This window comes from Hevea brasiliensis, unplaced genomic scaffold (genome assembly GCF_030052815.1).
Source record: "Hevea brasiliensis isolate MT/VB/25A 57/8 unplaced genomic scaffold, ASM3005281v1 Scaf600, whole genome shotgun sequence".
NCBI lineage: Eukaryota > Viridiplantae > Streptophyta > Magnoliopsida > Malpighiales > Euphorbiaceae > Hevea > Hevea brasiliensis.
Genome location: NW_026615141.1, coordinates 2,950 through 15,524, shown reverse-complemented (window position 1 = coordinate 15,524; position 12,575 = coordinate 2,950). Strand labels below are relative to the sequence as shown.

Below are 12,575 nucleotides of genomic sequence, written 5' to 3'. Positions count from 1 at the left end.
GAAACATCGATAGTCACAAGAATATCCTTAAGTACTTGAGAAGAACTAAGGATTTATTCTTGATTTATGGAGGTGGAGACTTGCAATTGGATGGTTATACTGATTCTGATTTCTAATCAGATATCGATGATAGAAAGTCTACCTCTGGATATGTGTTCATTTGTAATGGAGGTGCAATGGCTGGAAGAGTTCCAAACAGAGCACGATCGCAGATTCCACTACAGAGGTCGAGTATATTGTCGCATCGATGTCGCAAAGGAAGTCGCTTTGGATAAAGAAGTTCGTGATGTAACTTACATGAGTTTCTTCCATTGAGTCGCCAGCTCCACTACATTGTGACAATAATGGAGCATCATACAAAGCTAAGGAACCAAGGTCTCACCCAAAATCCAAACACATAGAAAGGCACTACCACATTATCAGAGATATAGTTGGGCAAGGCGATATAGCCATGCAGAAAATAGCATCAGCTGAAAATTTAGCTGATCCATTCACTAAGCCTATGTTACAGACTCAGTTAGACCGACATCTTGAGAAGATAGGTCTAAGATATTGTAATGAATGGCTCTAGTGCTAGTGGGATATTGTTAGTAGTATGCCTTAGAGCATATCATTTAGTATGTATCTTGTATATATTTTTATTAATAAAAGGCATTTCCACTTTTCCGTTTACATAATATATTTATGTGTAATAGAAAAGGTCCATTGATATTTTGTTAGAAATATTATTCTTAAGTTATTAAGAATATGAGTGACAATATTTCTAGCACAAAGTATCATAAATAGGTTCACAATCGAGAATACTTCATAATAAGGACATGACTTATCCATAAAGATTGTATTCATGCTTGTTCCCAAGTTATTTATATGAGATATAAATAAGATGGAATGGTGAGTCTTATGCCATATGACAAACATGATAGGCACTTATAAATGATAAGTAGGCCGAACCAGTGACACTTATGACAAGCACATGAAGTTTACTCTTGTCAATGTTTTGTCATAAATCATATCAGTGCATATAATCTTTAGACCTAAGATAGCACAGTTATCTTGTATATAGGTAGTTTGAGTTTGATACTGCTTTCATACTTATACTATGTATGGGTATATGGGCTGTGTTGGCTCCTACTAGTTATATATGGAGGTAGGTGTTGATCAAGATGGAATCTGTTCCTCTAAGTAAATAGAGATAAAATCCTATGTTCATTTAATTGTTCTTGATGTTTCAAGTTCTGGCCAGACATATAGATTTATTCGTAAAAGAGTTTCGATGAGAAAATCTTTTAATCAAGAACTGGAATTAAAAGAGAACATAATATTCATAGCAAATGGAGTTTGACATAAACCATGACTCACTTGAGTTGGGATTTTGTAACAGAGATTCTAGTGCATGGTAACATATGATTATAGGTTTATTTAAGGTAAACCTTATTACTAATTGGGTGGCCATGGCATGCTATGCTAGGTGTTAACCATGGTCTATGAGGTTCATAAAATGATTTAGAGAAATCATTTATGGTAAGAAAGAGTTCTGATGATATTAAGAGTTGATATCATGTCTCATTGCCAATTAGTAATGAGCCTAGTAAGTCACACACATACACAAGTCATCACCTATTTAAATATGATTTAATTAATTAATTAAAGAGTTTAATTGATTAATTAAATAGGTTTGGTTTACAATTAAATTGCAAAGTCCCTAGCATGACTTGAAACCAAATCTAGATTATTGGATGTGTAGTATAAATTAAATTTATATTTAAAGTGTTTAAATATGAATTTAATTAATGATAAATTAATTAATAGAGATTAATTAATTTATATTTGATATAAATTAATTAGAAGAAGAAAAATAATTATTTTGGGTTAAGAACTCAAAATTATGACACAGGGGCATTTTGGTCATTTCACAGTGTGACACGTGGCACCATGAGATGGTGACACATGGGATTACACATAAGCTTACCAAATGTTTTTTAATCATGTAAGATGATTAAAATCAAGATTAAATATAGATTTGATATTTGGCACAATGTGATTGGGTCACTTAAACCTAGAGTTAATCAAAGGGTGACATGTGGCAAGGGTTTAATGTGTTAACCTAGCTATTTAAGTGTGGTTATGAAAAGAAAAATAACTAGCAGCCACTCCTCTCCTTTGTCATGCCACTTTGAGGCTTTTTATCTATTCTTCTTCATCTCTCATCAATTCAAAGAGATTAGCCATCAATCTCTTGAATTAAGAACACTAGAAATTGTTTTTAGTGTCCTATTTACATCTCTAATCTCTTAAAAGGCAGAACTTGAATTTCTAATTAATAGAAAAAGCTTTAGAAGCTATTCAATGGCTGCCATAGGTGTTCTTGGTGTGGACAAGCTAGAGGGACAACATCTGGTGTCCTGAAAACGAATCTCAAAGGCGCAGACACGCTGCAGTGCATCAAGAGGTTAGTGTAATCGTTCTTGGTTTAATCTAGGGTTCTAAAATTAATTTGATTAATTTTAAAATCTTAAATGACAAATACAAATCAAAAAACATATTAAAAGAGTTTTAATATGTTGTTTATCATTGAAATCAAATAGATAAAAATAAATCTTGCATGATGCATGTGACCCTAGGTGAAAATTTTTGAATTCAATGGTATAAACTTGTGTTTTTCACGCTTCCGTTTCTTCATATATATATATTGTGACTACAGGTCGGATGAGCTAAGAACTTCCCATTGGATGATCCAATTTATGACTAGACTTTGTCTGGTTGATTTCATAAAAATGGATTTAGATATGGGCTTTAAGGCTGGAGTAGAGAATAATTAGGTTTACTACAGGCTTTGGGAGCCTTATGCCAACCCAAGTTCAATACCAGTCTGGCCCAAAATTTGTGTCGTGACAGACAGCTTTGATAAGATCTTGTAGAAATTCTTTTCAAATTTCATGTCCATAGCTTCAGTTGTATCAATAGTTCCAAGTAACTTTTCTTGGTTATGCTATTTTCTAGATTTCTTAAAAGGCTCTAACAGCTTAAAACTTTCAGATTTTTTAGCAACCATCACAAGATTATAGTAATCATCTTCAAAACCATCATTGATATCAAGGATGCACCTCTATGGTGGTTATCATAGTGGTGGAGTTCGAGAAAAGGTTGATGATGTAGGTGGAAAGGAGGAGGAGAGACGTAAAGATTCATGAATTCTTTTTTCTTTTGGTTAAATTATTAAAAAAATATATATTTCTACTAATTATTTTTTTATTTCACATCGTTACCTTTTTGTCCACATCACAACAGAGAATATATAAAAATCATTTTTTTGTTAATAGTGTAAAATTTTAGAGTATTAATTCATCATAAAATAAAATATAAACCTTAAAATAAAGTACCGATGAAACTATTAGGTATTTTTTTTTATAAGTTTTTCTAAACTTAAAATTTATGCTGTTTTAATGGTTACTTTCAGATTAGGCATGAGATAAGACCTTTTTAAGTATAATTGAGGGATGTGAATCCAAATAAAAAAGTTTGGAGTTGTCAACGTGTCACTCATGGATTCATAATCAAGAGTTTCGGTTCTTATTCTAAATACCCTTGATATTTATTTTTTATTATTAAAGTGTCAATCATGGTTCTGGTAAAAAAATCATGTTGAATGCGCGTAAAGATATCCTTTTATCAATGATTGCACCTCCATTTTAGATTGTAGGAATTTAATTTTTATAGCAATCCTCAATTAATTAATTAAATATCTACATTGTGATCCTCACAAAAAAGTTTATGTAATGCAAATAAAAAATTAATCAAGAGTATAGCTATTTTAATTTTGTTATTATAAAAATGAGTTTAATAAATTTTAAAATAAATATTTTTTATAAAATTTAAACAATTATATATAATTAAAATAATAAATATCACATTTTAATTAATTATATATAAAATTTATCATAAATATTTAATTTAAATTTATTAATTTTATTTTTTATCAAAATAAATTGAGGCTTGATAAAATTAGAGTAATTTATAATCTCGGTAAATATACATTTGATTTAATCATTTGGAGATTAAGTCAAGTATGAAATTTTATCGTTAAGATTTATTTAATATACTCTATATACGTTTTAAATTATAATTTATATAAAAAACTATATTAAATAAGTACAAATTAAATTCTCTCCATTTATTTTTTTATCATGTTTGAGTTTTGTATAATAATTAAGAAAATAATTAAATAATATTTTTTATAAAAATATATTAAAAATTAATTAAATTATTATTTATTTCACTTAATTACTTTAATTTATTTAATTTTAAAAAATTATATAAATATTTATTATATTTAATAAAAATAAAGAGTTAAATTAAAAAAATTAATATTTCTTAATATTTTAAATAAGATAAAGAATTTAAAAAAAATTAAATATGAATAATTTTTCATATTAATGAGATGATTTAAATGACCGTATATGTTTCCTGCCAATCGTTAATCATAGTGCAATTCAAACTCCAGAACGAATTTCTAAAAGAACTTGACCAACGCAAATAGACTTGAATTATGAAGAACGATATTGAAGATGAAACAGCAACGGCTACACAATAGCAGGAGCCAGCGACAGGTCGTGACCAACGGTAACTTCGCAGTAGTTGCTTTGGGACCCACATCTACATTGCCACTCGCAAATCACAATCTTATCAACAAAGCGAAACCAACACGAACTAATAAAAGAGTCAAACAAAAACTCCTTTTTTTCACACACTGTTATTCTTATCACATATGTAACGTGTTTGACCGTCTAACTTACCAACACTCAAACTCGCTTACGCGCATACACTGAGCCTAAGGTAGAATGCTCACTCATTTCTTTCTTTCTTTCATTTTTTTTTTCCAAATAAATCAGAAAAATTATCAAATATTATCAAAATTTTTAAAATTTTATAATTTTTACATAAATAATTCATTTAAAAAAAATAAAATTCTTTCACTTGTTCTACTTATTTGAAAACTAAAATTTTATAAAAAATTAATTTAATTATTTTTTATTAATTTTAATATTTACAATGAAATAATATTTTATTTTCAATTAAAAAAATTCTTTTTAAATAAAAATAAAAATTAAGCATTCTTATATAAGAATTCAATCATACTCTTTTCTTATAAATAATTTATTTCAATAAATAATTTATTTCAATGGAAGTTATTTCTCTTATTTATAAATTAAAATTTTATAAGAATTTAATTCAATAGATTTTTTTTAATAAATTTTAGTTAACTTAAAAAAATTATTTAAAAGAAATAAAAATTAAAGATGAATATTTGAGAATTTAATTATTTTTTGTAAATAATTTATTTTAAAAAATTGAATTAAATCATACAATATTCAAATTTTCGAACAGATAATCAATAAATTTTAATTAATATTATTAGAATATTTTTATATTTATACAATCTCGATTTTGAATCCGAATGATAACTAATTGTTTAAAAAAAAAAAAACAAAAACCTGCAAAATTTGAAGTCCTGAAACGATCAACATGGCGCCTTTTTTTTTTTTTTTTTTTTCAACATAAAGATTGTTAGAAACAAAATCCCTCAAGGAGCACAAGCGCCCAAGAGGAAACTGCCTTAACCATCATCTGACCATTTCTAGTTAATAAAAGAACGTTCGAATGCCAAGGGTAAAATTGACATTTCGTAGATATAAGGATCGCTAATCAGTAATCACGCCACCGGTCAAAGCGTTTCATAAATAATTCCACACGGAACAAAATATTCTTCTTCTTTAAATACCTCTCTCCCTCTTCTTTCTTTATAGTCACTTGCCCTAGACAAAACGAACAGACAAACAAAGAACTTAAAAGGATGTCGTGCTCCGTTGCGGTCTCCAATTCTCCCGTATTCTCTCCTTCATCGTCTCTCTTCTGCAACAACAAAACTCCAGTGTTAATTTCTCCGTCACCGTCTGAAACTCTAACTCTAACACTAACCCATTTAAAAGCTTCGCAGGCTCCATCGTCATCATCTTCTTCTTCTCCATCATCTCCTTGCTCTCCTTTACGGCTTCGGCTTCAGAAACCACCCTCTGCCCTCCCTTCTTCTACTTTGGCTTCCACTTCGGCTTTGTCTTTGGGATCATCGGCGTCGGGGACGGTGTTGAAGAGGAAGAGGCCGGCGAGGCTTGATATTCCGGTGACGGCCATGGGGTTCGAAGTACCGATCACGCCGGCGGTTGAGGAAGCGGTGATAGAGAGAGAGGGGTCTGTATATTCCGTGTATTGTAAAAGAGGGAGAAGAGAGGCTATGGAGGATCGCTTCTCTGCTGTTCTCGACCTTCAGGGAGATCCCAAGCAGGTATGCTTTGTCTTACTTTCTTGTATCTGTCAACAATTTTTTTTTTTTTTTAACTTTTAAAAATAAAAAGTTAAGCTTAAATTGGATTTATCTGGTGAGTAGATTCATGGTTTCATGAATTTCAATTTTTTGTTTTAATTATTAGGTTTTCATGATCAAATACTGAAAATTTTCAGTATAGGCATTGAAATCTACTGAGCATAACCCTATGATTTGTATAATTAAGTTCCATTCGGTTTGTGATTACCTTTGAATTTGGTACCTTTGTGTGTCTTAAATGCAGGCTTTCTTTGGTATTTTTGATGGGCATGGAGGTTCTAAAGCTGCTCAGTATGCATCAGAATACTTAGATAAGAACATTGTAAAAGAAATTGACAAGAGGGATGAAGAACAACTTGAGGATGCAGTAAAACACGGCTATTTGAACACGGATTCTCAGTTTCTAAAGGAGGATTTGCGAGGTGGCTCGTGTTGCGTGACAGCTCTGGTTCGAAAGGGAAATCTTGTTGTATCCAATGTAGGAGATTGTCGTGCTGTGGTGAGCATAAGTGGTGTTGCTGAGGCCCTAACATCTGATCAACGCCCTTCTAGGGAAGATGAGAAGAACAGAATCGAGAACTTGGTAAGCAGCTTATCGACATCATGCAAAATTTGTTTTCAATTTAATACAGAACTTGTGGATTAACCCCATTTGAATTGCAATTAAAGGTTCATGATTTAACTTGTTGCAGGGTGGCTATGTTGATTTGATCCATGGTGTTTGGAGAATTCAAGGATCCTTGGCTGTATCCAGGGGTATTGGAGATGGCCATCTTAAGCAGTGGGTAATCGCTGAGCCTGAGACAAAAATTATAAAGATCAACCATGATCATGAGTTCTTGATACTAGCTTCTGATGGCTTGTGGGATAGGGTATATTCTTTAAAGCTTCGTAGTTGCATTTTTTCTTTTACAAATCTCGAACTTGGCACCTCATAGTTCTTTAGTGACTCGGTGTATCTTGTAGTTCCATAATTCTGAATGAATTTATTTTGATTTGGATTTAGGTTGGTAATCAGGAAGCAGTAAACATTGCTCGCCCATATTGCGTAGGAGTTGATAGACCAGAACCATTGGCTGCCTGTAAAAAGCTTGTCGATCTATCTGTTTCTCGAGGTTCCACAGATGATATTAGTGTAATGCTGATCCAGATGAAGTGCTATATCTAATTATGTTGTCATTCTTGGAATTACTGCTGACGTATCTGTTGATTCAGTCTAATCTAGTGCTAGTTTTGAAAACTCTGTGGATTTTTTGTCCCATGAGAGAAATAGACAGATCCATTCATTCATTTATTCTTTTTAGAATTATAATTTTATTTATAGTATGAAAATAATGACTTGTAAATCTTATTACATAAATAATTTTTCTGGAAATACATTCACCGTGTCTATGAGGTACTTGCACTTTATTTTTGACCTTCCATGTTTTAATAATTTTCCAGCATTTCACGTCAATTTTTAAGGTGGAAAAAAAAAAATCTACATTGACGTTTCTTGGGATATTGAAATGTATCTATCTTGTTTGTGTGGCTGAATTACACAGACATCCCTAGGGTTTGCTAATATTTACTGGCCCTGTGTTTTGATAAGTACATTAATTAAACACTTCTATAATTTAACTTTGTCTGTTGAGTAATATGGGAAATACTAAATTACCCTTGTGATCAATTTAAGAATAAACCCTAAATTAATTGATCATATTAAACCCAAATTTTAATTAATCATAGTAAACACAAATTTTAAAATCGAGTTCCTCTCAATTTCTTACTTCATGCCTCATCTTTTGTCCAATCTTTTTAGTTTATATCATCGTCTCTCTCTCTCTCTAACTTTAGAGAGAATTTTTCTTTCTTTCAATTTTCACTTTTACCACTGAGGTCAAGCCTCTGTTTTGCCAAAGCAACTTTCCTTACCCATTTGGGCAGGGAGGGACTTCTTTCCCTATATTGAAAGTGGATTTAATCCCTCCCCACCTTCGGGTGGAGTTGTGCATGAATAAGGAGACTACTGTTTTACAACAATTTTAGTGCTGAAATGGAGAGGGTTTCTTTATGATCTGCCTTATTTTGTTGTTTTGTGGCTTTACATGTAGGTTCTTGCTAAAGGGTTTAACCAAATATCCGCTTGGCTTTAGTTTCTTTGTTTTTGAGCTTTTTTTTCTGGGAGAGTGGATTGCAATATGGAATGGCACCTTGGGAGTAACTTTGCCGTGCTTGCTTTGATGGTTGTCAACCTTTTAGGCTCCAAGAGATTGAGATGCCATTTTGAGCTCTGCCTTCCACCTCTCCCTCTTGGTTGCCAGAATGGTACTATTTCTAACTGTTCCTGAGGTCCTTCTTGTTGTTTTGGAAGAGAGGCTTTAATTGATAGCTTGAGGAGTTTCCTTGTGCTTCATTTGGTTTTTATCTGTAACACCCTCATCGTAGATAGTCCATACGTTATACTGTTTCGACGACTAACGTATGTTTAGACAACTAGAATGTAACTCCCCGAACCATCGAGTTATAAATAGTAATGTTTTTGGTCTGTGATTAGTACTATTCAAAGACACCTTGAGGACCAAAAATAAAATGAAAATTTAGTGAAATAAACACAATAAAAATTCAAGTGACCCAAAAATATAAGAACTCACCGGGTATATTGAAAGAGAGGGATTATGACGCAATGAGGGGCATTTTGGTTAATTCACCTCAATAATTGACTTTTGACCAAAATGTTAATTAAATTAAATGAAATTAATGAATTAAATTATGGGATGAAATTTGAAGAAAAATTTAAGAAATAAAAACTTAAAATTTCATTTCCAGTATGACAAAATTTAAAGTTTATGACTTATGGGCTTTTGATAATTAGATTCAATTATTTAATTAAAAGAAATACATAAGTATAAAAAAAAGACAAAACTTTCCATTTTCTCCCCTATGTGCTGCCACCCTATTCTCCCTCTCCCTCTCCCTCTCTTTTCTTTCTTCTTTTTTCCTTCTTCCACTTACAACCCCTCTCAACCCTTGATTTTCTCCACTTTTTCTCCATGGGTTTTCTATCTAATTGGTAGAAAACATCAATTTTATCTTGGATTGAGAGATTTAAAAGCTAAGAGAACAAAAGAATTGAAAGAAATTAAAGATTAAAAGGGGTCACTTGAGGTAAGTTTCTTTTCATGTTAGATTAGTTGTATAGGTTTTAAATGAAGTTAACTTATGATGAAATTTCATGAGAAATTGAAAGGAAATATGCATGGAACCTAAACTAGGGTTTTGGCAAATTTGAGAAAAATTAGGGTTTGATGTATTTTAATGAAATTGATGGTGAAATCAAGCTTAGTTGAAGCAGTGTGCTTGATTGGGATAAAGAAATTGCATGAGATTTACATAAATTGAAATATCGAAGATTAGGGTTCATGGGAAAATTAAGGTTTTTGGTGCTATGAGTGCTATGGATGTGTTAATGCTAAATTATAGTTATTTGCGGTGAATTAAATATGAATTGAGGTTGGTTAGTAGGAGTAATTGAAGAAATAAAAATTTGAACCTAGGGCAGAATTTTGCACATTGAGTTCAGTGTGTTTGACAGCCCATAAATTGAGCTACACAACTCCAATTGGTGTGAAACCAATTGGAAATGAAACTTAAGACATAGAGCTAGAATTTTCATGAAGAGACCCAACCTAAAATTGCCCAGAAATTGCCTGAAACTTGGCTAGAACTTTGAGATAAAATTCTGGAACCTGCAGAATTAGGCACATGAATAGTAAATTTTGAATGGCCATAACTCTCTCTAGAAAACTCTGATTTAGGTGATTATTGAACCAATGGAAACCTAAAACATAGTAGAACATTTCATATGAAGAATTTAAGGCCAAATTATAGACTTAACCCAATCAAATTGCTAAGCAAAGTTGAGTCACCAAATCTGCAGAAAATCTACAAATTGATCATATGAACAGTAAATTTTGCAAGGCTATAACTCTCTCTAGAAAAGTCTGATTTAGGTGATTCTTGAACCAATAGAAATCTAAAACATAGTAGAATATTTCATATGAAGAACATAAGGCCAAATTATGGACTTAACCCAATCAAATTGCTAAGCAAAATTGAGTAACCAAATTTGCAGAAAATCTAGAAATCTGCAAGTTGACCATATAAACAGTAAACTTTGCAAGGTTATAACTCTCTCTAGAAAACTTCAATTTAGGTGATTCTTAAATCGATGAAAACTTAAAACATAGTAGAACATTTCATATGAAGAATTGGGAGCCAAATTATGAACGTGACCCGATCAAATTGTTAGCCAAATTTAAGTCACCAAAGTTGCCACAATCAGCCCCACATGAACAGTAAAATTCATTTGACTATAACTTTGGCTACACAACTCCAAATGAGTTGATTCAAAAAGGGAAATAAAGATGAGACCTAGATGGACAATTTTCATGAAAAACACCTCATCAAATTATTATTGAAACTAGGTAACAATTGGGTTCAAAGTTCAATATACCAAACTGCTAGAAAATCAAAACTTTCTAAAATTTGCAAAGCTAACTTGGGATGCATTAGACATTCATGTAATGAGTTCTTGGCAGCAATTGAGATTAGTATTTAGGTATTCTATTTGTGTATTTTCAGTAGAAAAAAGAAGTTGGAATGGACAAGGAGAAGTAGGTAACAAGGAAGAAGAATTATTAAAGGTTTGTGCACAACTAATATTTTCTTTGTTTTTAAACTTGTAAATTGTTTGAAATGTGTTTATTTGAATGAGTTTGCTTTGAACAAATTTACTTATACTGAAATATAGTTTTTCTCTTGCATTTAAGAAATTTGGGTGATGGCACCTTTATGTGGATATTATGATGATTTGAATGTGTTTATTGGTTTATAAATGTGATTGTTAAGTAGAAAAATTTTGAAAATTGTTTTGAAACCACAGTTAGCATGACAGTCCCTTTTGGAACTCTCCAGTAGTAATGACTACTTGGGGTTGATAATGGATATTGATTGTGTCTCCCTTTAATAACGGTTAGTGGGGTAAGACTACATGAGTACTCATTAGCTAGCTAGCCCTTCCCTCATTAATAACGGTTAGTGAGGTTGAGATTGCTTTGTTGTGGTGTACAACACAACACTGATCATGAAATTTTGTGTCATGGCCTAAATTGTGTGTTGATGTTGGCAACACTAATGCTTTGTGAATTGTGATTTATGAAGTGTGATTTCTCATTTGAAATGTTATTCCAATAAATGGCTCTTATGGACTTTGAACTGTGTCGCAACGGGATTTTGCGGTCGCCCGGACGATCACTCACCGAAGTGGGAAAAGTGAGGAGTCGCCACCTTAGTTTTGAGGGAAACTAAAGAAAACCATTTAGGGAGTTAAATTAAAAATGAAACCACTTCAAAACAGAGATTCTAGGTTCGGGGTCCATTAACGGGTGGGGAAGGTGTTAGGCACCCCACCTCGTCCCTTAACAAGGGTAAGTAGATTTAATTTTGTGTCCTTTATAAATTAGTTAGAAGGGCTATAGTGGGAATGTTAATCCTTTTGGTAAAAGGAATGTTTGATTTTTCACTAATTATGATTACCCATATACATAAGTAAATGAGACAATTTTTAGTGAGTTGGCGTTTAATTGTTCTGGGTTTTGGGATTATCTTGCATACGGGTGGAAATTTGGTGTGAGAATAGGATAAGAATTCTCCTCCTATCTCTTTTTAATATTTATTAAAATTTGAATAGAGACCGGATAAGAACTCTCCTCCGATCTCTACTGGATTATTTATTAAAATTCTAATTGGAGGTCGGGTGAGGGTCCTCCTCCGATCTCTTTTAGGTATTTATTAAAATTTCGAGATGGGAACCGGATAAGAATTCTCCTCCGATCCCTATTTAATAAAATTTTGAGTTGAGACCGGATAAGAACTCTCCTCCGATCTCTTTTAAATGTTTATTAGAATTTGAGTTAAGACCGGATAAGAACTCTCCTCCGATCTCTTTTAAATTAGAAAGGTGCCTGAAAGGTATTTTTCCGATCTCCGCAATTTTGGTGCCCTAAGAACCTAGAGATAAGGATCCCAAGTTTAAAGAGGTTGGGGATAGGACTTATCAATATCCTTCGGCTAGACGGGGAAAATGAGACCGATTTACCGACCTCTCATGTATTTATTTTACCAATATTTATTTATGACCAATCTACTCGCTTTC

At 32.1% G+C, this 12,575-nt stretch overlaps 1 protein-coding gene across 1 annotated transcript; it reads left to right on the top strand.

Annotated features, from left to right (window-relative positions):
- Positions 1-5,784: 5,784 nt before the first annotated feature.
- On the top strand, positions 5,785-7,789 carry LOC131177586 (probable protein phosphatase 2C 25). The gene is made up of 4 exons (XM_058142626.1): positions 5,785-6,340; positions 6,624-6,962; positions 7,072-7,251; positions 7,386-7,789. Exons 1-4 carry the CDS (start codon positions 5,852-5,854, stop codon positions 7,545-7,547), a joined length of 1,170 nt encoding a protein of 389 aa, XP_057998609.1. The 5' UTR covers positions 5,785-5,851; the 3' UTR covers positions 7,548-7,789.
- The last annotated feature ends 4,786 nt before the right edge of the window (positions 7,790-12,575 follow it).